Source organism: Amphibalanus amphitrite, unplaced genomic scaffold (genome assembly GCF_019059575.1).
Source record: "Amphibalanus amphitrite isolate SeventyFive unplaced genomic scaffold, NRLGWU_Aamphi_draft 000004F_arrow, whole genome shotgun sequence".
NCBI lineage: Eukaryota > Metazoa > Arthropoda > Thecostraca > Balanomorpha > Balanidae > Amphibalanus > Amphibalanus amphitrite.
In genome coordinates this window covers 1,630,583-1,654,490 of record NW_024881501.1, presented here as the reverse complement: position 1 = coordinate 1,654,490, position 23,908 = coordinate 1,630,583, and the positions used below count along the sequence as shown (strand labels likewise).

Sequence of the window (23,908 nt, the reverse complement as noted above, 5' to 3'; positions counted from 1 at the left end):
ACGCGCCATGTGACACCGGGTGACCTGTGACATGCATCATCACCTGCCTCAAGGTATTACCTGTCGAACGGTACCACCAGCATCTCGATCCGATCATCCGTTTAGACACAATTCCAATTGTATTGGCTCGATGACCTTCCAGAGCACGGTTTTTTGGCAACGTAAAATGGCGCCTTGTCGCTTCACCTGAATGGAGGTGGTTGCGGGTCCAGTTTATTTATACGTCCGTGTCCCAAAAGGGCCGATTTTGGATGTTATTTGGAGGTTTTGATCACTGGATGCTGCGGTTTTGGTTGTTGCGTATTTTGGATGCTGCGCTCTTGGATGCTTTAATAGTCCCCCGGCCGAATAGTGTTGTCCTTCGATGTCTGCGTTGCTTGGTCTGCGTCTGCGTTTTAGCTTCAATTTGCAGCCAGATATGACGCATCTGTTTCAAAATATCCGCAAGTTCTTTCCGGCCAAAAAAACCTCAAACTCCAGGGTGAACTCTGGGTCCACTGAAAGTTTTTACATTTCAATTTAGGGCTTTGGTTTTCGCTATCAGGGAGTAATCTGGTTTTAAGGGTAAGTACTTTCACAAGGGACTGATTTCGGAACTAAAATTGATATATCTTTGGATAGTGTCAACTGTCAAGTGTGATCGTTGCCCGTCGCGTTGGGGTGTTAAAACTTCAGAATTGTGCTGGTCTCGGCTCCAAACTGGTGTTTGATTCACCCGTGATTAAATCAATTGGATTAAATCAAACACAATTTGTTGAATCAAAAAGCTTTGATTCAGCGTCAGGATGGTTCGATGCACAAGCCATGATTGAATCAAAGGCATTGGAAATAAGGGTTGATTGAATAAAAAAAGATTTATGAACTTTAAAAAATGAGGTTACTCAACAAATGCTAACACTACTGTCACTACTGACCATACAAGCTCTGCTTAGCGTGAGTTCCAGCTCTGTCAATCCGTCCATTCAAACATTCGAGCTCAAGTTATAAAAAAATGTGATGATAATTGCATGACAACAGAACAGTCGGGGAAACTATGGTAAAATCTGCTATCTTAAGCAGTCTGCTAATTTTAACAGAAATCTGCTAAAAATGGGTACGCATGTGACGTCAACGTACCCAAATATAGCAGATTTGGGTACGGCCCCATACAAAAGCAGTTCTGCACCCTAATTGAAGCAAATGCGCATCAAATGCCTGGCAGATTCATGATAAGAATAGTGCTGAGAATATCCTCTGATATTTTTGTTCAGATCCGACTATTTTCAAATAATGAATTTGAAAATAGTTGGATCTGAACAAAAATAGCAGAGATCACTCTCAGCTCAGCACTATTCTCATCATGAATCTGCCAGGCAGTTGATGCGCATTTGCTTCAATTAGGGTGTAGATCTGCTTTTGTATGGGGCCGTACCTAAATCTGCTATATTTGGGTATGATGACGTCACATGCGTACCCATTTTTGGCAGATTTCTGTCAAAAATAGCAGACTGCTAAAAATAGCAGATTTTGCCATAGTTTCCCCGACTGAGAAAGAGCACAACAAATTCAATAGGTGCTGTCCCTGAATCAGGGAATTTAAAAAAGAAAAATTGTTCAATAACTTTTTGGCTGAATCAAACATGATTTATTCCTTTTTTGGATTTTGATTGTCTTTTTGATTCTTTGATTCTTGATTTCGATTCTCTGAATCAAAAGGAATCGATTCACCAATTTTTTGAAGGACTCAAACTGTGATTGAATCAAAAGAAAATCAAATGAATCAATGATTGAATCAATCCAAAAAGGTGAATCAATCAATCACCAGTCTGCTCAGCTAAGGTGACAAAACCTCTATTACAGTTCGAAACCTCATGCTTGAAGTGGTATTTTGCTTTAACATACAAAATTCCATCAATAATAACATTTCAACTCGCATTGTATTGTTGCTGCTGTTCAGTTCATCCTTCTACCAAGTATTGGACAGTGGACTACCGTAAAACAGGGTGTTAACTGTTAAGGGACAGCGGGGTGCTAAGGGACAGTTGCGTGAGAAAAACTTTGAGTCATATTAAGTTCCTTCGGGCGGGCTTCCTAATTTGATAAGCTTGAATAAAAACTTGAGTGTGGTAGACTAGCTGACACTGTTTTGTTCTTGACTGTAGGACAAAATGACATGTTTTTTTCAGGCAAATAAGTTGGTTCAAAAATGGTTTTGAAAATCATGTACATTTTCACAAAATTTAAACATCTCCGAAACCCTGTGTGTACCACAGAAACTAGTGGGTGTACAGGGAAAATGAATGCATTGGTGTATTGTCACATGTATTGCACATGTTTCCTGAAAAATTTATACAAATCCAACCATTCATTCATCACCCTCTTCCTCTTATGTCCATAAAGTTAGCGTCATATTCATATTCAGATTCAAAATCGAGTAATGATTTCGCTCAGAAATGGTATACAGATAGCCCGGAGTTAGAAAATGGTGACCTTTTTTTCCTAGGTCAAACCGTTTGACCTTGACAGGTCAAAGCACTGTAGACTCTTTGTTTATGGTCCGATTGGAAAAATTCGCCCCCAGTGTGTTCGTCTCATCAAGAAGAAGAAGCACATTAAAAAACCCGAGGTCAAGGTCATAGGTCAAGGTCAAGGTCACTTTAAAAGACGCCGTACCCTATAAAATCTTCATTTTTTTTAGATATTGGAAAATTTCGGCCACCACTGTGTTCGTCTCATCGAGGAGCAGTAGCACATTCAAAAACTCTGAGGTCGAGGTCAAAGGTCAAGGTCACTTTAAACGTAAATATTTGGATTCCAATTGGAGTAATGATTTCGCTCAAAATTGGTATACAGATAGCCATGGCACGCTGAGTTCGAAAATGGTGACTTTTTCCCTGGGTCAAACCGTATTGACCTTGAGAGGTCAAAACAGTGCGTACCCTGTAGAATCTTTGTTTATGGTCCGATTTGAGAAAACAATTCGCCCACCAGTGTGTTCGTTTCATCGAGAGGAAGTATAGCACATTAAAAAACCCGATGTCAAGGTCATAGGTGAAGGTCAAGGTCACTTGAAAAGTCGCCGTACCCTATAAGATGTTCATTTTTGGAGATATGTGAAAATTTCGGTCACCACTGTATTCGTCTCATCGAGAAGCAATAGCACGTAAAAAATGAGGTCAATGGGGCAATAGGGTACGGCGACTTTTAAAAAGACCTTGTTTGGTGTTTGAACAACCCCCCCCCCCTGCGGTTTTTGTGCCGTTTTTGGCGCACCTGTTCATGCATCTTTTCCACACATGTTGTGAAAATTTCAGACCCAGGGCTCTCAAGGTCAGGTCACCAGGTCAGGTCAAGGGACCTCACCTCAGAAAAAAAGTTTCAATCCTCGTCATAGCTACACCGACTTAACGATCGCCTTGAAACTTTCAGCGATTGATAAGAGTAACAGTATGTGCCTACAAAATGTATATCTCAGAATTTCGATATCGGTGACCTAAGGTCAGGTCAATTTTGCGACCTCTCCTTTATAAGTCAATGGGAGAAAATTGAAATGCGCCTATTTTGGACGAATGGTGTTCAAAACCCTCTCAAACATTGGTTCATAGGTAAACATGACACACTGAATCGGAAAAATGCACCTGTGACCCCTCTGTGTGCCCCTGAGGTCATCTCAGGTCATGAACGGTCACCAGCAGTTTGTTGGCTATAACTTTTGATAAAGACGTGCTAGAGCGATGAAAAAACGTCAGATGTATTCAGCTCGACGATACGGATCGACTGATATGGAACATGACGCTTTCCGGTCAGGTCATGACCTTGAACTGAGCTGAGGTCAAATTTTCAAAATGACCTTTCAAGGTCTACAAATACGTCATTCGACGCGTCTCGACGATATGAACAAGATGCTGCCAAAAGTAATGGCCACGGCAATGTTGGAATTGTCGTTTTCGGTCCTGGTCCCGGATAATAAAATCGATTCAGAGAACCGGCCAGCGTTTACAATAGCCAACAGGAAAATCAAATGTTTGACCTGCTAAATGTAATAGCCGTTAAAATGTGTTCCTCTCGATGCTATTTCTGCATATTTAGGTGTAATAATAGCAGTTTTTATCACAAAGGCTGAGAAATTTAGAAGATTTCAGGTGCCGGGGATTATACATTTGTAGAGGAGAACAAAATCTTTTGAACCCGACGGGGACCAGCAAAGGGTCTTATTTCCAACATTGGTCGTGGCTCTCTTGAGTGAAAAGTTATTGACGAAAAACCATTTTCGTGAAAACTGCTTTTTTACAGTTTTTGCCCTCTGGAGGCTAAACCGTTGACCTGAGGTCAAATCTGAGAACAATACTCAGAAAGGTCTGTAAAAGGGCTAGGTATCGAATGCGCTTTTCCGCGGCGCTGTAGCGCTATCGGTTCCCGAGATAGCCGTTGGCAGTTTCCAAAATGTTGAAATAGTCATTATTTTACCTTTGATGACCTCTGGAGACCTGACCTTTGACCTGACCAAAAAAATGACCGAAGTGTTTCCGTCATTATTTTTGACGCTCTTTCGAATGCCGCTCACTGCGTGTCGCTACGTGGCCCAGGAGCTGAGTTAGACGAGGGGGTGTTCAGACACCCCCCCCCCCCCGGCCCGGCGCGGATGTCGCGGAGCACCGACCCGGCGCGTGACCTTGACCTTGACCTATTACCTTGACCTCGGATTTTTTTTTAAATATGCTATTGCTTCTCGATTAGACGAACACAGTGGTGGCCGAAATTTTCCAATATCTCCAATAAATGGAGATTTTGTAGGGTACGGCGTTTTAAAGTGACCTTGGCCTTAACCTATGTTGCGAACGAATTGATTCCGGTCCGATCGACCGGTAAAGTTACGAATAAGCAAAATCCGAATAATACGGAAGTCGAATTAAACTTGTTCCGAATCGATCAATCTACATATATTGTCCGCCATTTTCTCATTCTAATTTCAACCAATTCATTCACACGACAACAATAGCACCGACGAAATTCCGACTGCGTGAAAATATGCAAAATGGCGCGTGCCATAACACACTGGAGCCGCTACGGCGGCGACATCCTCCCCCCCCCCAAGAGTGACCCGCCGTCACCCTTGGCACCATGCCCATCGATACACACACTGGGCAGAGCGCAGTTGCACCACTAATCACCATCATCATCACTCCCCTCGAGGAGACACACTTTGCTAGCAGGACGGCGGAGACGTCCTCTAGCGGTCACTATATCCACAGAACGGACACGACCATCGGGTCCAGGGTACACCTGAGCGACTCGAGCCAGCGGCCACAATCCCTTTGGCGTGTCGTCGCCGGCTAGCAGCACCAAGTCTCCGGCGCGCAGGTTCCGAACGTCTGACGTCCATTTGGTGCGCTGAACGAGGTTGGGGACGTATTCCCTGAGCCATCTTCGCCAGAACTGTGTGGCTATGGCTTGTGCTTGCCACCAGTGACTCCTGACATTCATTCGTGATGAGTCACTGAGCTGAGACGGCAGGAGACACGCCGGTCTGCCGAGAAGGATGCGACTGGGAGTGAGCGCTTCAAAGTCACTGGCCTCTGAGCTGACGTGCGTCAAAGGTCGACTGTTGATGACTGCCTCTACTTCTGCGGTAGCGGTCAGTAGAGCTTCTTCATGAACGATGAAGTTTCCAAGGACTACTCGGAGTGCTCGTTTCACGGTTGCTACCATTCGCTCCCAAATACCTCCCATATGGCATGCGGTGGGAGGATTGAAAAACCAGCGGATGTTGTCTTGGGCGAGCCGATCACTGATGCAGCCTTGATTTAGGTCGGTTAGAAGACGTCGGAGTTCAGCTTCCCCTCGGCGGAAGTTGGTTCCGTTATCCGAGTACACCGATGCTGGCCTACCGCGACGAGCGACGAAACGCTGGAAGGCCATGAGGAACGATTCGGTGCTTAAAGATGTCGATATTTCGAGGTGGACTGCTCTGGTAGACATACATGTCACCAGCAGACAGTATCGCTTCTCCGTCTTCCTGCCTACTTTGGTGAGTATCGGGCCGAAGTAATCGATCCCGACGTTGCAGAATGGGTGTGTCACAGCTAAGCGCGCTTTCGGAAGCGCAGCCATTCTTGTCGTTTGAGGCTGGGCTCGTCTTCGTCGACAGAGCGGGCAGGCTGACAGGATCTTCCGCACTGTCGCCCGTGCCCTGGGGATCCAGTACAGCTGTCTGGCTTCATTGATGACGTGTTCGGCGCCAGCGTGCAGAAGCTGGCTGTGGAAGTGCATGACTACTAATCGAGTCACCTCACTGCTGCGAGACAGGATCACTGGATGGCGAGCCGTGGCTGGGAGTGGTGCGTTGAGGAGCCGACCACCGACCCGAATGACACCGTCTTCATCCAGCCAGGGTGAGAGTCCCAGCAGACTACTCTTGCTAGAGACCGATCTGCCGTTCTTCAGGTCGATCAGTTCCTGATGATACTGATCATTTTGCATCTTGCGCAGAATAAGGTTTTCTGCATCGTTCAACTCTGTCACCGAGAGCGTGCCAGCACGGCGCCATTCTTGCTCTTCTTGAGAGCCGTGTCTGGCCACGAAGTTGCAGAGAAACCGCATCAGCCAGGCGACGGAGCGTTTGTAGCGAGTCCAGCTTGAGAATCTGCTGGGGTCAGGGAGAACAATCCCTGTGCTGAGATCAGTGGAGGTGAGATTCACGACCCTGACCTCGGGATCACCATCGTTTATGGCCTTTTGGCGAACCTCTGAAGGCCATTGATCCGGCGGCTGGCGAAGGAAGGCAGGTCCTTGAATCCAGCGGCTATCCGGTGTCAACTGAGAAGCCGGCAGACCCCGCGAGCAGTCGTCCGCCGGGTTTAGGTATCCTGGGACATGCCGCCACCGCGATGGTTCTGAGCCTTGGCGAATCTCCGCTATTCGGTTGGCGATGAACGTGTGGAAGCGTCTGCTTTCGTTGTTGATGTATTGGAGAACCACCATACTGTCGCTCCAAAAGTTGACTCCATCAATTGCGAGCTTCAGTTCTCTTCTGATGGCGTCTGCCAGTCGAACGGCTAGCACAGCCGCTTGAGTTTCAAGCCGAACGATAGTCATCTTCTTTAATGGAGCGACTCGAGTCTTGCTCATGACGAAAGAGACAGACACAGTGCCGTCAGCCGATGTCTCTCTGAGGTAGGCCACGGCCCCGAAGGCGAGCTCGGAAGCATCACAAAATATGTGAAGCTGCCGATCACGTGCAGGTGAGTCGCATGCTTTGAAGCTCCGAGGAACTGTGAGTGCTTCTAGGCACGCCAGTTCTCCCGTCCAACGAGTCCATTCCTCCGCCGTCGTTCCTGTGAGCTCACAGTCCCAGTCGAGTTTCAGTGCCCACAGCTTCTGCATCACGATTCTTGCGAGAAGAGTGAATGGAGAGGCGAATCCGAGTGGATCGTAGATGGAGGCAGCCATCTGAAGGATACCCCGTTTTGTAGGAGGCACAGTTCGGTGATGAACATGCAGCCTTAGCAGGTCAGTCTCTGCGTCCCACAGCAAACCGAGGATGCGTTCTGTCGGCAGCTGCACGGTCAGATCTGCCGCTGATGGCGTACGCTCGGACTCTGGCACAGCGGCGAGGACGTCACGAGCATTGCTGAGCCATTTGGTGAGTCTGAAGCCTCCTCGAGATACGAGTGCTGTCACTGCTGTGAGGCTAGAAATAGCCGAGTCGCTGTTTGGCTCCGAGCTGAGGAAGTCGTCCATATAGAAGTTGCAGAGGACCGCTTCTGTCGCCGCTCTGTCCGAGTCAGTGTCAGCCGCCATGTCATTGGCGGTCTTGCGAAGAGCATACGATGCCGAAGCCGGTGAGCACCGGGCTCCAAAGATAATACGGTCCATTTGGTACACATCAGGAGGCCGGGTGGTGTCCAAATCTCGCCAAAGAAAGCTGAGTGCCGGTTGATCGTCCTTCACTGCCGCCACCTGATGGTACATCTGTTCGATGTCGGCCGAAACGCCGACTTGCTGCTCCCTGAATCTCAGAAGAACGCCGGGAATCGTCTGAAGGAAGTCAGGGCCAGTGAGAAGCTGACTGTTCAGAGAGGTTCCTCTGTAGCTGGCTGCAGCATCGAATACCACACGGATCTTTCCTGGCTTGTTTTGGTTGACCACTGCATGGTGCGGCAGGAACCATCGTTTCTTGTCTGCTCTCTCGAGTTCTTCTGGGCAGAGCATTCGAGCGTATCCCTTGTCCAGATACTGTCGAAAGGTATCTTTGTATGCAGCTGCCGTCCCTGGTTGGCGGAGAAGTCTTTTTTCCGTGCTCTCAAGCCGATTCAGTGCTGCTGTGTAGTTGTCTGGCATGGAGACGTCGTCCGATCTCCACAGTAGACCGGTCTCGTACCTATCTCCGCGCCATTTCGTCGTCTCAGCGAGCAGCTTCTCCGCGCGCCTATCTTCAGCTGATGAGGCGGCGTTCTCGCTGAATTTGGTGCCGAAGGACTCGGTGGACCACCATTCCTTCACCAGAGAGCTCAGCTCTTCTTCTCGAGAGTCAACTCGTGCCATGTGCATGACGTGACGAGCACCAGGCGAGACCAGCTGTGTGATGTTGCCGCTTAGACACCAACCAAAGGCTGTACGAACGGCCACTGGCTGGCCTGGCCTACCAACGCGTGCCTCGTGCTGCACTATTGCTTCAGTGACGTTAGCGCCTAACAGTAGTTCGATCGGCTTGTCACTAGTGTCTGGAATGTCGAGATCGGAGAGATGGAGCCACTCGTGTCGCCGACTCCAGTCGATTGTTTGCGGCTGCACGTTCAGCTTAGGAACGGAGTATACCTCTTGTACGGTAATATCCGTTCTTCCGTTTCCATCCGACATTGGCGATACCTGCAGTTCAAATCGGTGCACAGTTCTCTTCTCGCCGGCCCCTTCGACGTTGTTGAGTTGCAGCTCCTGGCGTTCTCCGATGATACCCAGGCGCTGCCTCAGCCGATCGGTGCAGAGAGAGGTTTGTGCTCCGGCGTCCAGTAGTGCGTGCGTGTCACTGCACTCGCCGTCTGGCCCGAACACACGCACTGGTACGACTTGAAGAAGTGTAGACGTTCTGGTCGCATTCAGCGCGGCTCCGATCGTGCGATTAGTTGAGTGCTGCTCTGCTGGATCCATATGTTGTTGGGTTTGCTCGAGCGCGGCAGCCTGCTCCGTTCCACGACGCTCGAAAACACGCTGGCTGCCATGTAGTAGCTGGTGGTGTCTGCCTCCACAGCCGGCAGAACTGCACTGTTGGACAGATGTGGACGGGCACCTTCTCGAGATGTGTCCCGTCTCCAAGCAGCGAAAACATCTGTCATTGTCAGCGATGTATCGAGCTCGTTCCGACACCGACTTTTGGGCAAATGCATTGCAGCGAGCCAAGTCGTGTCGGCGATTGCAGAGGGGGCACGCCGGCTGGGAGCCATGCTGAGTGGCCACCGTGGCGAGAGCCGAACGCGCACTCGATCCATGCCTCTGACGCGACGCCGGCGGTCGGCGCTGACTGTCTGCCGCTGAGCTGATGCCGCTGTTTCCTTCACGCTCAGTTATTGAGCTGCTGAGCAATATCCGGACTTGTAGAGCTAGCCAGTCATCCAGATCCGACAGTGTGACTTGCCTTGGCTCCAGCTCTACTGCTCGTTTTCCCCACTCGTGACGGAGTTGAATCGGCAGTTTCACGACTGCTCGTCGCAAGTTCTCGCGGCTCGTGACGTCACCATGATAGCCGAGCGATTGGAGAGTCGTAACCGCGGAATGGAGACGAGCTTGAAACATTTCTAGGGCTGCTGCGTCGAGGTGCTTCAGAGGCTGGTTCTCGAAAACAGCCCTCAGGTGTGCAAAAACGATATCGTCACTCCTGCCGAATCGACTTTGAAGAGCTTGTAGCGCCTGCGGGTAGAGCTCGCCATCGTATAGCATCCCTTCGATTGTTTTCTGCGCCAGACCAGTGACTGCCGACTGTAGATGAACGATTTTTTCTGCGTTTGACAGCCCTGGTTGCTTGTGAATCAGCGCCTCGAAAAGTCCAATCCACTTTGGCCACTCCAGAGGCTCACCCGAGAACTTCGGCAGTGCTATGCGCGGCACGCTGTGGAGCTCGGTGTGACGCGCTGTCGTCTCTCTCTGTTGAGATGGTGAGGCCTCAGGACTGTTCAGCCTCCTGATCCAGTCTGCTGTTCTCAGGTTGCTTTCACCAACGTTCGCGCGTTCATGCTCAACTTCACAATCGGCAACAGCAGCTTCGTCTCTGATGTCATCAGTCCTATCCAGGTTGACTGTCCCTGACTCAATGGCTTCTTGCCGCAGTCGAGCTTCAAGTTCGGCTGTTTCAGCCGCTTCTCTAGCCGCCTGAATCTTCAGGTTAAATTCCTTTTCGCACTGAAGACGTTTTTCTTCCTGGCGACTCCTCAAGGCGGTCAGACGGGCCTGAATCACAGCCTCATGTGAATGAGCCACAGCTGCCGTCGAACGATGGGACGACGCTGCACCAGCTTCAGAAGCGGCCTCGTCAGATCTCGATTGAAGGTAAGTCATTATCTTTTGAACGATACTGTTCCGCTGTGCTTCGATTTCAATCATGTATTCGTTTGCCTTCGATTTCTCTTCCTCGTCCGTCAATAACAGCAAGTATGACTCATTGGAGTCCGTCACTGTGTCCATTGCACGGTCAATATCACCGAGCAGCTCTTGGAGAATGGTACGACTGCCTCGAACTGCGATCAGATTCTCGGCTCGATTGCAGATGCGTGTCAAACACGACTTCTTGTTTGCTCGGATCCGCTTCAATCTTGCTGCTTCGGGTGATTGATCCATGTCGATTATTTGCTGATGCTGAGCAGCACAATCATTCAGAGCATACGTTGTTAAGCTTAGAAGCCATCCAATGCGCGGAACGTTACGTTATCTGTGGCCATTACGCTAAGTGCGAACGATGCGAAACTCAAAAAACGTAATCTAATTCACGATAATGACGTTAGAGCGAACGACGATATAACGCTCAAAGGCTACGTTATTCGTGAACATTACGTTAGAGCGAACGAGACGACACACAAATTACGTTATCCGGCCCGGAGGACCAAAAAATGTTGCGAACGAATTGATTCCGGTCCGATCGACCGGTAAAGTTACGAATAAGCAAAATCCGAATAATACGGAAGTCGAATTAAACTTGTTCCGAATCGATCAATCTACATATATTGTCCGCCATTTTCTCATTCTAATTTCAACCAATTCATTCACACGACAACAATAGCACCGACGAAATTCCGACTGCGTGAAAATATGCAAAATGGCGCGTGCCATAACACACTGGAGCCGCTACGGCGGCGACAACCTATGACCTTGACCTCGGGTTTTTAATGTGCTACTTCCTCTTGATGAGACGAACACATTGGTTGGCGAATTTTTCAAATCGGACCATAAACAAAGATTATACAGGGTACGCAGTGTTTTGACCTCTCAAGATCAAACGGTTTGACCTAGGAAAAAAAGGTCACCATTTTCGACCTCAGCGTGCCTTGGGCTATCTGTATACCAATTTTGAGCGAAATCATTACTCGAATTTGAATCCGAATACGAATACGACGCTAACTTTATGGACATCTTCCTCTTTTCCAGATACATGCATATTTTGAGGTGGAAGTGGGATGCTAAGGGACAGGGAAGAAAAAATAAAAAATAACATCTAAATATAATTTCTTGAAGTTTTCTTTCAGTAGGCATGGAAAACACCAAGTTCCCTATAAAATGCTGGCAAGTTAATGCTTTTATCTCTAACACATCTCAAGTTATATAACAAAACACCTCAAAACTCCCTTAACACTCTGTTTTACAATGATGGGTCAATGAAGACTGATGAAGGTAGGTAAATGTGATCTGTCATCATAAAAAGGCTAAAACAAAGACGGCAACATAGTGACAAGTGACTAGCTTCAAAACGGTTTTTTTGTTGATGACAAAAGGGTACTTTTTGGTTCTGTTCACCTTATAATTAGCATATTTTCCAGAAGCGTAAACTGCATTACATGTAATTGGCTGAAAAGGCCATTAGTGGTGAATGAACCTGACTTGTTTTGTGACCGAATATGCAAAACATTTCAATAAATAAATGGTGTGCCCTTTCACATCCCAATGGTGGGCATTTGATGACCATTTCTTGAAATAATATAGGTGTTCCTTAACACCCCACATTGGGTTGCTGAGGGACAGTGAAGAAAAATGATGAAAAATAAGATGCAGGTAATATATTTTAAAAGTTAAATGTATCGGCATGTAAAACACCAAATTCCACATCAAATGCTAATAATTTGATGCTTCTATCTCCAACCCTTCTTGAGTTAATATCGGTAACTACTGGGCCTATTGTGCTGAAGCTTGGCATGTAGGTACTAGGTACTAGGTAGGCACCCACTAGGCAATGCATATCCATGTGCCACAGTTGGGGTGCTGCTGCACGTGCGCACGTGTACGGGGCGATTCCAGATCTCGAGAACGGCTGGGCCGATTGCACTCAAATTTGGTACGGGGTTAGGGACCGGTTAGAAGGGTGCCGTGCAAAAGTCAGTTGGGACCCATTTTGCACGTGCGCACGTGCAGGGTGCCGCTTTCAGATCTCGGGAACGGCTGGGCCGATTGTGCTCACATTTGGCACATCGCTAGAGACCGGTTAGTAGGGTGCCGTGCACAAGTCAGTTGGAGGTACCCCTTGCAATTTCGCACGTGCAAGGCCCACCCCCTCGCTCGCTCCGGTCATGGATTAGGTATTCCTGGATGGGACACTCCACCGATTTTCCTTTGACCACGCACGACGGCGAGGGCGCAGGCGCCGTTTAGCATTGCCTGCTATGGGCGGATCGTGTCTAATAGTTCCGTATGTGATAGTGACTAAATGGAGCCATAATAATTATTAGAAAGGACTAAAGAATATGTTTAAAGTGTCTGAAATCGTGTTTTACGAGCTAAAGTTCGCTAATTTCGCTCTCCATTACCGCGTTTTCAGCACGCGCGCCGGTGCGGCGGCCGACGGTGCAATCGCCACCGATGTTTCGGCGCTCCGCCACCAGGGCGGCCGCTTGGTCGCCGGCGCTAGTGTTGGGGAATAGGGAGTGTCCAGCTATCCAGGAATACTTCATCCATGCTCCGGTAGTCGCCCTAGAAGGCGCTATACTGGTAGTTTAACACTTAGCAATTCCATAAAAAATATCGAAGCTCATACATTTTGTTACACACCTTGGTGGAAAGCAATATAAATATGGTAACAAATTCATGGTTTTCTTTTTAAATTGTTAAAATATTTGCTCGGACAGATTGGCGGAGCTGTATCCCACGCTAAGCAGAGCGTGCTGTGCCGGTCCCGAATCATGCCGTCTGAACGCGGCATTCCGGGTAACCGGAGAATTGAGGTGCAAAGTTCAGCATGCGGTTCAAAGTTGGACACAGTGTGTGGCACTCAATGGACGTGACCAGCTGGAGCTGCCCCCACCAACGGCAGTCCATCCCTGTCAGCAGTCTCGCACCTATATCGAGCGCTAGGGCAGCTCAGACCCACGCTGTTACCACAGCGGGAATTCTGATACCTTTTCTGAGCTACAGGGTGGAATGACGAGGCTCCTGCTGTTCGCCTACAGTTTCCTGTGGTCATTTCTGTAGCGTGCGCCCGTGCCAGCTACCAACTGGAGCTCTCTCGGGGCGGCACTGACTCCCGCCTGTTGTCCTTTCAGCGCGGCGGCGGTGCAGCTCGGGGCGCGATGCAGCCGCCCGGCTACGACTCGGACAGCGAGGACGACCTGCCGCCGGCCTGGGAGGAGCGCGTCAGCCTCGACGGCCGCGTCTACTACGTGCAGTGAGTCGCCGAGTCGGCGGTCGGCTCTGCTCCGTGCAGTGAGTCGCTGAGTCGGCGGCCGGCTCTGCTCCGTGCAGTGAGTCGCTGACTGAGTCGGCGGTCGGCTCTGCTCCGTGCAGTGAGTAGCCGAGTCGGCGGCCGGCTCTGCTCCGTGCAGTGAGTCGCTGAGTCGGCGGCCGGCTCTGCTCCGTGCAGTGAGTCGCTGACTGAGTCGGCGGCCGGCTCCGTGCAGTGAGTCGCTGAGTCGGCGGCCGGCTCTGCTCCGTGCAGTGAGTCGGCGGCCGGCTCTGCTCCGTGCAGTGAGTCGCTGAGTCGGCGGTCGGCTCTGCTCCGTGCAGTGAGTCGCTGAGTCGGCGGCCGGCTCTGCTCCGTGCAGTGAGTCGCTGAGTCGGCGGCCGGCTCTGCTACGAGTCGCTGCTCGCCACGGCAGCCCGGGAGACTGGGCAGCACTCGGGCCAGCACAGTAGTCCATTACTGCGCTGCTAAACAGACTGCATTGTTCTGCTCCTCTGCAGAGTCAGCTCTTTACGCTACGGCTTTGGTTTGTCCAGAGAGGTAGAAATACATAGAATATGCTGACTTCTCTTACCTCACACTCGACTTCATTGCAATCTGTCGATTATTTGCTAAAAGCCGAGTGGCCTTGTCCTGTACATATAGTGTATTGTACCGGTGAGGTCGTGAATGTGATATGAACTGCTCTCAGTCCGCTCTGAGTGACCGCCGTCCGCGTGTGCCGCAGCCATGTCGAGAAGGTCACCCAGTGGCGACACCCGCGCACCGGCAAAAAGAAAATTGTGCCCAGTGAGCTGCCCTTCGGCTGGGAGCGCGTCATCGACGACAGCGGCAAGGTGGGAGCGCGCCCGGCGCCGAGACTGCGCGGCGGGGGGGGGGGGGACTCTGGGCACGGCGCCGTGGGGCGTGCTGGGGAGGACAGGGAGGCTGCTGGGAGGACACAGAGGCTGCTGGGAGGACAGGGAGGCTGCTGGGAGGACAGGGAGGCTGCTGGGACAGGGAAGCTGCTGAGAGGACAGGGAGGCTGCTGGGAGGACAGGGAGGCTGATGGGAGGACAGGGAGGCTGATGGGAAGTGGGAGGACAGGGAGGCTGCTGGGAGGACAGGGAGGCTACTGGGAGGACAGGGAGGCTGCTGGGAGGACAGGGAGGCTGCTGGGAGGACATGGAGGCTGCTGGGAGGACAGGGAGGCTGCTGGGAGGACATGGAGGCTGCTGGGAGGACAGGGAGGCTGCTGGGAGGACTGGGAGGCTGCTGGGAGGACAGGGAGGCTGCTGGGAGGCTGCTGGGAGGACATGGAGGCTGCTGGGAGGACAGGGAGGCTGCTGGGAAGACAGGGAGGCTGCTTGGAGGACTGGGAGGACAGGGAAGCTGCTGGGAGGACAGGGAGGCTGCTGGGAGGACAGGGAGGCTGATGGGAGGACAGGGAGGCTGCTGGGAGGACAGGGAGGACAGGGAGGCTGCTGGGAGGCTGCTGGGAGGACATGGAGGCTGCTGAGAGGACAGGGAGGCTGCTGGGAGGACAGAGAGGCTGCTGGGAGGAAAGGGAGGCTGCTGGGAGGACAGGGAGGCTGATGGGAAGTGGGAGGACAGGGAGGCTACTGGGAGGACAGGGAGGCTACTGGGAGGACAGGGAGGCTGCTGAGAGGACAGGGAGGCTGCTGGAGAGGACGGGGAGGCTGCTGAGAGGACAGGGAGTCTGCTGGGAAGACGGGGAGGCAGCTGAGAGGACAGGGAGGCTGCTGGGAGGACAGGGAGACTGCTGTTGGGACAGGGAGGCCGCTGGGAGGACAGGGAGGCCGCTGGGAGGACAGGGAGGCCGCTAGGAGGACTGGGAGGGCAGGGAGGCTGCTAGGAGGACTGGGAGGACAGGGAGGCTGCTGGGGAGGACGGGGAGGCTGCTGGGGAGGACGGGGAGGCTGCTGGGGAGGACGACGAGGCTGCTGGGGAGGACGGGGAGGCTGCTGAGAGGACAGGGAGGCCGCTGGGAGGACAGAGAGGCTGCTGGGAGGACAGGGAGGTTGCTGGGAGGACAGGGAGGCTGCTGGGAGGACAGGGAGGCTACTGGGAGGACAGGGAGGCTGCTGGGAGGACTGGGAGGACAGGGAAGCTGCTGGGAGGACAGGGAGGCTGCTGGGAGGACTGGGAGGCTGCTGGGAGGACAGGGAGGCTGCTGTGAGGACGGGGAGGCTACTGAGAGGACGGGGAGGCTGCTGGGAGGACTGGGAGGACGGGGAGGACAGGAAGGCTGCTGGGAGGACAGGGAGGCTGCTGGGAGGACAGAGAGGCTGCTGGGAGGACGGGGAGGACAGGGAGGCTGCTGGGAGGACTGAGAGGATGGAGGCTGCTGGGACAGGGAAGCTGCTGAGAGGACAGGGAGGCTGCTGGGAGGACAGGGAGGCTGCTGGGAGGACAGGGAGGCTGCTGGGAGGACATGGAGGCTGCTGGGAGGACAGGGAGGCTGATGGGAGGACAGGGAGGCTGCTGGGAGGACAGGGAGGCTGCTGGGAGGACAGGGAGGACAGGGAGGCTGCTGGGAGGACATGGAGGCTGCTGAGAGGACAGGGAGGCTGCTGGGAGGACAGAGAGGCTGCTGGGAGGACAGGGAGGCTGCTGGGAGGACAGGGAGGCTGATGGGAAGTGGGAGAACAGGGAGGCTGCTGGGAGGACAGGGAGGCTACTGGGAGGACAGGGAGGCTGCTGGGAGGACTGGGAGGCTGCTGGGAGGACAGGGAGGCTGCTGGGAGGACAGGGAGGCTGCTGGGAGGACAGGGAGGCTGCTGGGGAGGACGGGGAGGCTGCTGAGAGGACAGGGAGTCTGCTGGGAGGACGGGGAGGCTGCTGAGAGGACAGGGAGGCTGCTGGGAACACAGGGAGACTGCTGTGGGGACAGGGAGGCCGCTGGGAGGACAGGGAGGCCGCTAGGAGGACTGGGAGGACTGGGAGGACAGGGAGGCTGCTGGGAGGACTGGGAGGACAGGGAGGCTGCTGGGAGGACTGGGAGGACAGGGAGGCTGCTGGGGAGGACGGGGAGGCTGCTGGGGAGGACGAGGAGGCTGCTGGGGAGAACGGGGAGGCTGCTGAGAGGACAGGGAGGCTGCTGGGAGAACAGAGAGGCTGCTGGGAGGACAGGGAGGCTGCTGGGAGGACGGGGAGGACAGGGAGGCTGTTGGGAGGACAGGGAGGCTGCTGGGAGGACAAGGAGGCTGCTGGGAGGACGGGGAGGACAGGGAGGCTGCTGGGAGGACAGGGAGGCTGCTGAGAGGACAGGGAGGCTGCTGGGAGGACGGGGAGGCTGCTGAGAGGACGGGGAGGCTGCTGGGAGGACTGGGAGGACGGGGAGGACAGGAAGGCTGCTGGGAGGACAGAGAGGCTGCTGGGAGGACGGGGAGGACAGGGAGGCTGCTGGGAGGACTGAGAGGACGGAGGCTGCTGGGAGGACTGGGGGACAGGGAGGCTGCTGGGAGGACAGGGAGGCTGCTGGGAGGGCAGCAGGGTGAGGAGCGGTGGGCAAGATATACTGCACCGCTGACAGAGTCACCATCAGCTGCCTCCCCTCTCTCACTGTGAAGAAGAACTGAGCGTGCTACCGCCCCGTCAACTGTCCCCCCCCCCCGTCAGGGGACCCCCTGTCCCTCCGTCAACTGACCCCATGTCCCTCCATCAGCTGACCTCTCCTCGCCTCCCCGTCAGGTGATCTACGTGGACCACGAGAACAAGAAGACGACGTTCACCGACCCGCGGCTGGCGTTCGCCGTCGAGGACCAGGAGGGAGGCGAGCGCGGCCTGCGGCAGCGCTTTGACGCCAGCAGCTCGGCGCTGCACGTGCTGCACGGCCGCGACCTGAGCGGCCGCGTGGCGCTCGTCACCGGCGCCAACTCCGGCATCGGTAGGTGCACAGGGGCGAATCTGTGGGTGCCCAGAGGGGAATCTGTGGGTGCACACTGCACAATGCTCACGCGGGAATCTGTGATTGCACAGACGGCGGTGGCCGGCAGGGACGGGACGGGTCGGGACCGTACGGACGGCAGAGACGGCGGGGGGACGCGGCTGTCAGCCGCCCGCCGGCGGCGAGGGCGCTGGTGTACGCCGTACGGTGTGTGCTGCAGAGAGGCCCAACAGGTGGCGGTGAGGTCAGCGAGGGCGCTGGTGTACGGTGTGTGCTGCAGAGAGACCCAACAGGAGGCGGTGAGGTCAGCAAGGGCGCTGTGCTGCAGAGAGGCCCAACAGGTGGCGGTGAGGTCAGCGAGGGCGCTGGTGTACGGTGTGTGCTGCAGAGAGACCCAACAGGAGGCGGTGAGGTCAGCGAGGGCGCTGGTGTACGGTGTGTGGTGCAGAGAGACCCAACAGGAGGCGGTGAGGTCGGGCACCGGCCGTCTGACGCTCTGTCGTGGGTTGTCGGGCCGACTGGTCTGCTTATACCTGGGTCCAGTCGTCTCTCAGCCGCTTTGAAGGGCTCTGTGCTGTGGCTATTCGGTGACGTCTGGTACCGCCACACAGGACTGATCACTGCCGTGTCTGCTGCTGGCGGGCTGGCCGTCACAGCTGAGGACTGAGATCACAGATCAGACAGCTGCCTGGGTGGCCAGTGCCTGTCTGCTCTGCTTTGGTTTTGGTTTGGTCTCGTCAGACCGAAAGAGCCTAACACAACAAAACAAAACAAAGCAAATGTTGTTTGAAAGTAACTTTACCGTTAGCGGGGTATAGTATGGTTAATTGGGCCCTGTTGGATACCTACTGTTAACTATTAACCCTGCCCGTCCCGTGTTTCACTTTCAGAGTACGGCACGGCGCTGTCTGGGCGCTGTTATTAAGTCCTGCCCCCTGTCCCGTGTTCCAGGGTACGAGACGGCGCCGCGTGGGTGCTGTTCACACCGCCCCCCCGTCCCGTGTTTCAGGGCACGAGACGGCGCCGTGTGGGCGCTGTTGTTCACCCTCTGCCCCCCGTCCCGTGTTTCAGGGTACGAGACGGCCCGCTCGCTGGCCTACCACGGCTGTCGCGTGGTGTTCGCCTGTCGAAACCTGGAGAGCGCGCGCGCCGCCATCGAGCAGATCAAGTCTGAGCGGGCCAACAGCGTCTGCGAGCCGCTGCACTGCGACCTGGCCAGCCTGGCCGGCGTGCGGCGGGCGGCCGGCGAGTTCCTCTCCAGACACAGGTCAGTGATAACTCGTCAGGCATCGACTCCGTTCCAGACTCCGCGGCCAGCGCTGTACGGTGTCGGTGTCACAGGGCGGTCCGGTCCCCGTGAGGCGGCGGGGCAGAGTTTTCTCATGGACACGGTATAGACGATTGGTTGTTCTGTTCACTGTGTCGGCTGCCGCGCGAGGAGCTGGGTCTGACCCGTCTGTGCGTGCGGCAGGCACCTGCACATGCTGGTGCTGAACGCCGGCCTGTTCGCGCCGCCGTACGCGCTGACCGAGGACGGCCTGGAGGCGCAGTTTGGCGTCAACCACCTGGGCCACTACTGTCTGACGCGGCTGCTGGAGCCGGCGCTGGCGCGCACTCGCGGCGCGCGCGTCGTCGTCGTCTCGTCCGAGTCACACCGGTGGGTGACGGGGGGGGGGGACCGGGGAGACCGGGGAGAGTCTGTGCCCCGGGACCGGCCTGGGCAGACGGCGGGCGGCGCCCCGGGCTGGAGGTTCCGCGCCCGCGTGGCCCCGACGTGTGTCCAGCACATGGATACTTGAACCTGCATTGTCACATGATTGGACGCTCACGGCGCTCGAAGCGTCATGGTCCGAGCCGACGATATCCCGTATCCCGTATTCTTGCTGAAAAATTTCTTGGTCAGTTGGATACCCTCAGGATGATCTGAGGCTTCTGGCTCTATCTTCAATTTTCATGGAGCTTTCGACATGTACAAATTGTACGTGCATATCATTGATGAATGCATGTACGTGTGAACTGCCGACACTGCCCGCATTTGGACTCGGTAACTGGGTAACCTGAGGGCATACTCGTAGGCGGCGGGACGGGGAGGGCACCGGGGCACCGTGCCCCCTTTGATTTTGGCATTTTAACATAGCCCTATGGGCGTTGCATGGAAAGAGTGGGACCAAAAGTCGGCAGTGTCCCCCCCCCCCTTAATTGAAGGTGTTCCGCCGCTACTGCCTGAGGGAAGATTTGGGTAGCTGGGTAGTGTAGTCTGGTGGTAGACCTGTAAAATTTATAACCTGGGGACATTCTGCACCGTTCACTGATCTGTCTGTGCTGTGATCGTTCGATGCTTTGCTCTATCCAACATAGTGATTGTCGGTTGCAATATCCCTGCATTTTCTGTACGGTGCTATTGAATGGCCACTGTCCGGCTCGTATCCGTTCTCCATCACTACTGCGCGCAGTGGGCCGGCCTGGTCAGATAGGATTCCTGCAGTTCAGGGCCGACCTGGTCAGAACGGGTACCTGCAGTGGCAGGTCCGATCGGATACCTGGCAGGCAGCGCCACCTGGCAGCGGCAGGGCGGCCGCTCCTCCGGCCGTCAGGGGCCGCCGTCCGCTGTCCCCTGTAACAGGGCCGCTGTCTGTTCTGTCCGCTGTCATTGTGACCGCTGTCCCCTGTAACAGGGCCGCTGTCTGTTATGTCCGCTGTCATTGTGACCGCTGTCCTCTCTGTCCATTGTCCTCTGTGACTGCTGTCTGCTGTATTCGCCGTCCTCTGCGACCGCTGTCCTATGTGTCCAGCACGGCTAGTGAGCTGGGTGCTGGGACCGGCTCATACGGACGGGGACCGGCGCGGCGGCGGCGTGCCCCAGTCGCCCCGTATCACCGGTCCCACACTCCGGTGTACCCCAGTGGCCCCGTATCACCGACCCCACACTCCGGCGTCCCCCAGTGACCCCGTATCACCGCCGGCCCACACTCCGGTGTACCCCCAGTCGCCCCGTATCACCGGCCCCACACTCCGGCGTGCCCCGGTGGCCCGCACCGCCGGCCCACACTCCGGTGTACCCCGGTGGCCCGCACCGCCGGCCCCACACTCCGGCGTGCCCCAGTGGCCCGCACCGCCGTCCCACACCCCGCCCGCGCCCACTGCAGCGCCGCACACCTCAGCATACCGGGCGTGATCCATCAGAATCAGCGCTGACACGGCACCGGATGACACGCGGGTGGTCAACCAGCTACATACTTCCCTGTTTGCTGTAAACGCTGCCGCTCATTTTCCAGCACCGCTCGTCGAGATGTCTGTCTTTATAGTTAGTTTGTATTAAAGGGACTATCCCACCTTCTAAAATGTTGTTAAAACCAGTTAAATTGTGCCCGACTTTATAGATTGGATGACCAGGAACACGGTTCTGGCATTTATTTTTCATTAAACATCTTAGGCTTCCCATATTCCAAACACAAACTTTCAAATATGTGACGTCACAGCCCAAAATTACCTCCTTCCCCAGGCCACATTACTGTCATAAAGCTGATTCTTTTTACTCTGTAGGCACCACAACAAAGTTCAGACCAAGTTTTAAGCGATTTTTCAACGAACAAACCCATTTAAATCAGAATGACTAAACGAGGTGACGTCACACTAACGGTCGCTCCATGTTGTAGATAGGGCCTTGTACAAGGCCCATTTTCAAATGAAGGGAACGAATTTCTTCAACACCAAGAGGCCGCGGGGGTTGCAACCTAAATAGATAGTGGTTTCTGAACGTCGCCGCAAACTTGGCTATCTCAACTCAAACCCCATGTTAAAGGTGGGATAGTCCCTTTAAGTGCTGTGCGTTAGTTCCAGCGCCCGCCGCGGGCGCTGGTGGCCGTGTCTCAGTGGGTCGGTCGTGCCGGGGCATTAGCGTCCCGTTGCCAGGGGCGGATCCAGGAAAACTCCAAGGGGAGGGTCATGAATGGAAGTGGTGCCCCTACCTATACCCAAAATTAAAAACTCAACGAACGGATTTCGTCCACTTCATTTTGGTGGTGCCCCCATTTTCAGTTTTTTTTTATTTTTTATTTTTAGTCAGTATCTTAACTCTTAGCCACAACCACATTTACCAATTGTAAGCAAGTATATATGAATGTGCTATGTGTATATATGTTGTGGACGCTGAGTAGTGAGTACTTACCAGGAACGTTATCAGGTAAGCGAATCGTTGTCAGTCCGACGAACTTGACCCTGGCGTCTAAAGGGTCTGTCCTTGACACTTCAGGCTTGTCAGGGGCACCAAAGTCCTTCCAGGGACACCACAAACCTGTCAGGGGCATTTACGGCCTTGTAGGAGCGCCACAGGCCCGCCAGGGGCACCACAAGCCTGCCAGGAAGCAGGGGCACCACAGGTCTAGCACGTATACACGACAGGCCTGTCAGGGGCACAACGGGCCTGTTGGGCCCATGAGCACCCCTAGGGGCAGGGGCACCACAGTCCTTCCAGGGGCACCGCAGGCCTGTGAGGGGCACCAGCGGCCTAGCAGGGGCACCAGTCAACACAGGCCTGCCAGGGGCACCACAGACCTGCCAGGGGTACCAGAGGCCTGCCAGGAGCACCACCGACCTCGCAGGGGTAACTTGGGCCTGTCAGGGGCACCACGGGCCTGTCGAGAGGCACTTCAGGCTTTTCAGGGGCACCATAGTCCTCTCCGGGCGCAGGGGTAGCAGGGGCACCAGAGACCTGCCAGGGGCACCACAGGCCTAGCAAGGGCACCACGGGCCTGTCATGGGCACCTCAGGCCTGTCAGGGCCCAGGGACACCACAGTCCTTCCAGGGGCACCACAAGCCTGTCAGGGGCACCAGAGGCTTAGCAAGGGCACCACAGGCCTGCCAGGGGCACTACAGGCCTAGCAAGGGCACCACTGGTCTATCAGGGGCATCACGAGCCTGTCATAGCCAGGCATCTCAGGCTTGTCAAGGCCCAGGGGCACCACAGGTCTGTGAGGGGCACCAGCGACCTAGCAGGGGCACCAGTCAACACAGGTCTGCCAGGGGCGCCACAGACCTGCCAGGGGCACCGAAGGCCTGCCAGGGACACCAGAGGTCTGCCAGGGGCACCACCGGCCTCGCAGGGGCACCTTGGGCCTGTCAGGGGCACCACAGGCCTGCCAGGGGCACCACAGGCCTAGCAAGGCACCACTGGCCTGTCAGGGGCACCACGAGCCTGTCATGACCGGGCACCTCAGGCCTGTCAGGGCCCAGGGGCACCACAGTCCTTCCAGGGGCATTACAAGCCTGTCAGGGGCACCAGAGGCCTAGCAAGGGCACCACAGGCCTGCCATGGACACCACAGGCCTGCCAGGGGCACCACCGGCATTGCAGGGGCGCCTCAGGCCTGTCAGGGGCACCACGTGCCTGCCGGGGACATTTCAGGCTTGTCAGGGGCGTTACAGTCCTGTCAGGGCCCAGGGACACCAGGCCCGTGGTGTCCCTGCTAGGCCTGTGGTGCCCCTGGCGGTCCTGTGGTGCCCCTGTCAGGACTGTGATACCCCTGATAGGCCGGTGGTGCCCCTGGCAGGTCTTTGGGCCCCCGGGCCTCAAGGGGGGGGGGGCCATGACCCATGTGACCCCCCCCCCCTTGTATCCGCCACTGCCCGGTGCCGAGGCCGTCTGATCGCGGCGCCTGTCCCGGACGGACGGTGTTGCGGCGCGGTGCGGCAGGTGTGCGCAATGCACCATATACCACCGCGTGCTGCGAAACGTTTTAGTAAAATATTCAAAAATCGTTAGATCTGCGCTGACGTCACACATTCAGAGAGGGCATTCTAATGCATTAGCCCATCTGAATCCAAGTGCTGCAACTTTGGATCAAATATTTTCGATTTAAAGCATTTATCGATGGTGTGACTACCCAAACCGGTTATTGCAGGCCAGGTACCCCAATTTGGCTATCTCAACTCAAAATTAATGTTAAGGCTGGATGGCCACTTTAATGCTGGACGATGCTGTGCTTCCGGTACAGTTTTTCTTTCGGAGCCTTTCCTAGCCTAACTGTCAACTGACATGCCTCCTGAGTCCTGACTGACGCCAGAATTTCCGTTCCCGCCTGCCGGGCCCGAGACGCGCCAGAGGCGCGCTAGTTTCCCGGCTGCAGTCCCGGAGGATAGGTACTGCACGGGCCGCGAATGTTCCTGCAATG

The 23,908-nt window shown here is 54.8% G+C and overlaps 1 protein-coding gene across 2 annotated transcripts in view; it reads left to right on the top strand.

The window, feature by feature from the left end:
* The first annotated feature begins 375 nt into the window (after positions 1-375).
* Positions 376-23,908, top strand: part of LOC122377237 (WW domain-containing oxidoreductase-like) — a 28,062-nt gene continuing 4,529 nt past the window's right edge. Inside the window, exons 1-6 of one of the 2 annotated variants that reach the window (XM_043357269.1) lie at positions 376-564; positions 13,713-13,834; positions 14,577-14,685; positions 17,543-17,738; positions 18,810-19,005; positions 19,210-19,395. In XM_043357269.1, the coding sequence (XP_043213204.1) occupies positions 13,740-13,834; positions 14,577-14,685; positions 17,543-17,738; positions 18,810-19,005; positions 19,210-19,395 (782 nt within the window). In that variant the 5' untranslated portion in view covers positions 376-564; positions 13,713-13,739. The remainder of the gene's footprint in view (positions 565-13,712; positions 13,835-14,576; positions 14,686-17,542; positions 17,739-18,809; positions 19,006-19,209; positions 19,396-23,908) is intronic. The other variant, XM_043357222.1, reaches the window with a different exon arrangement.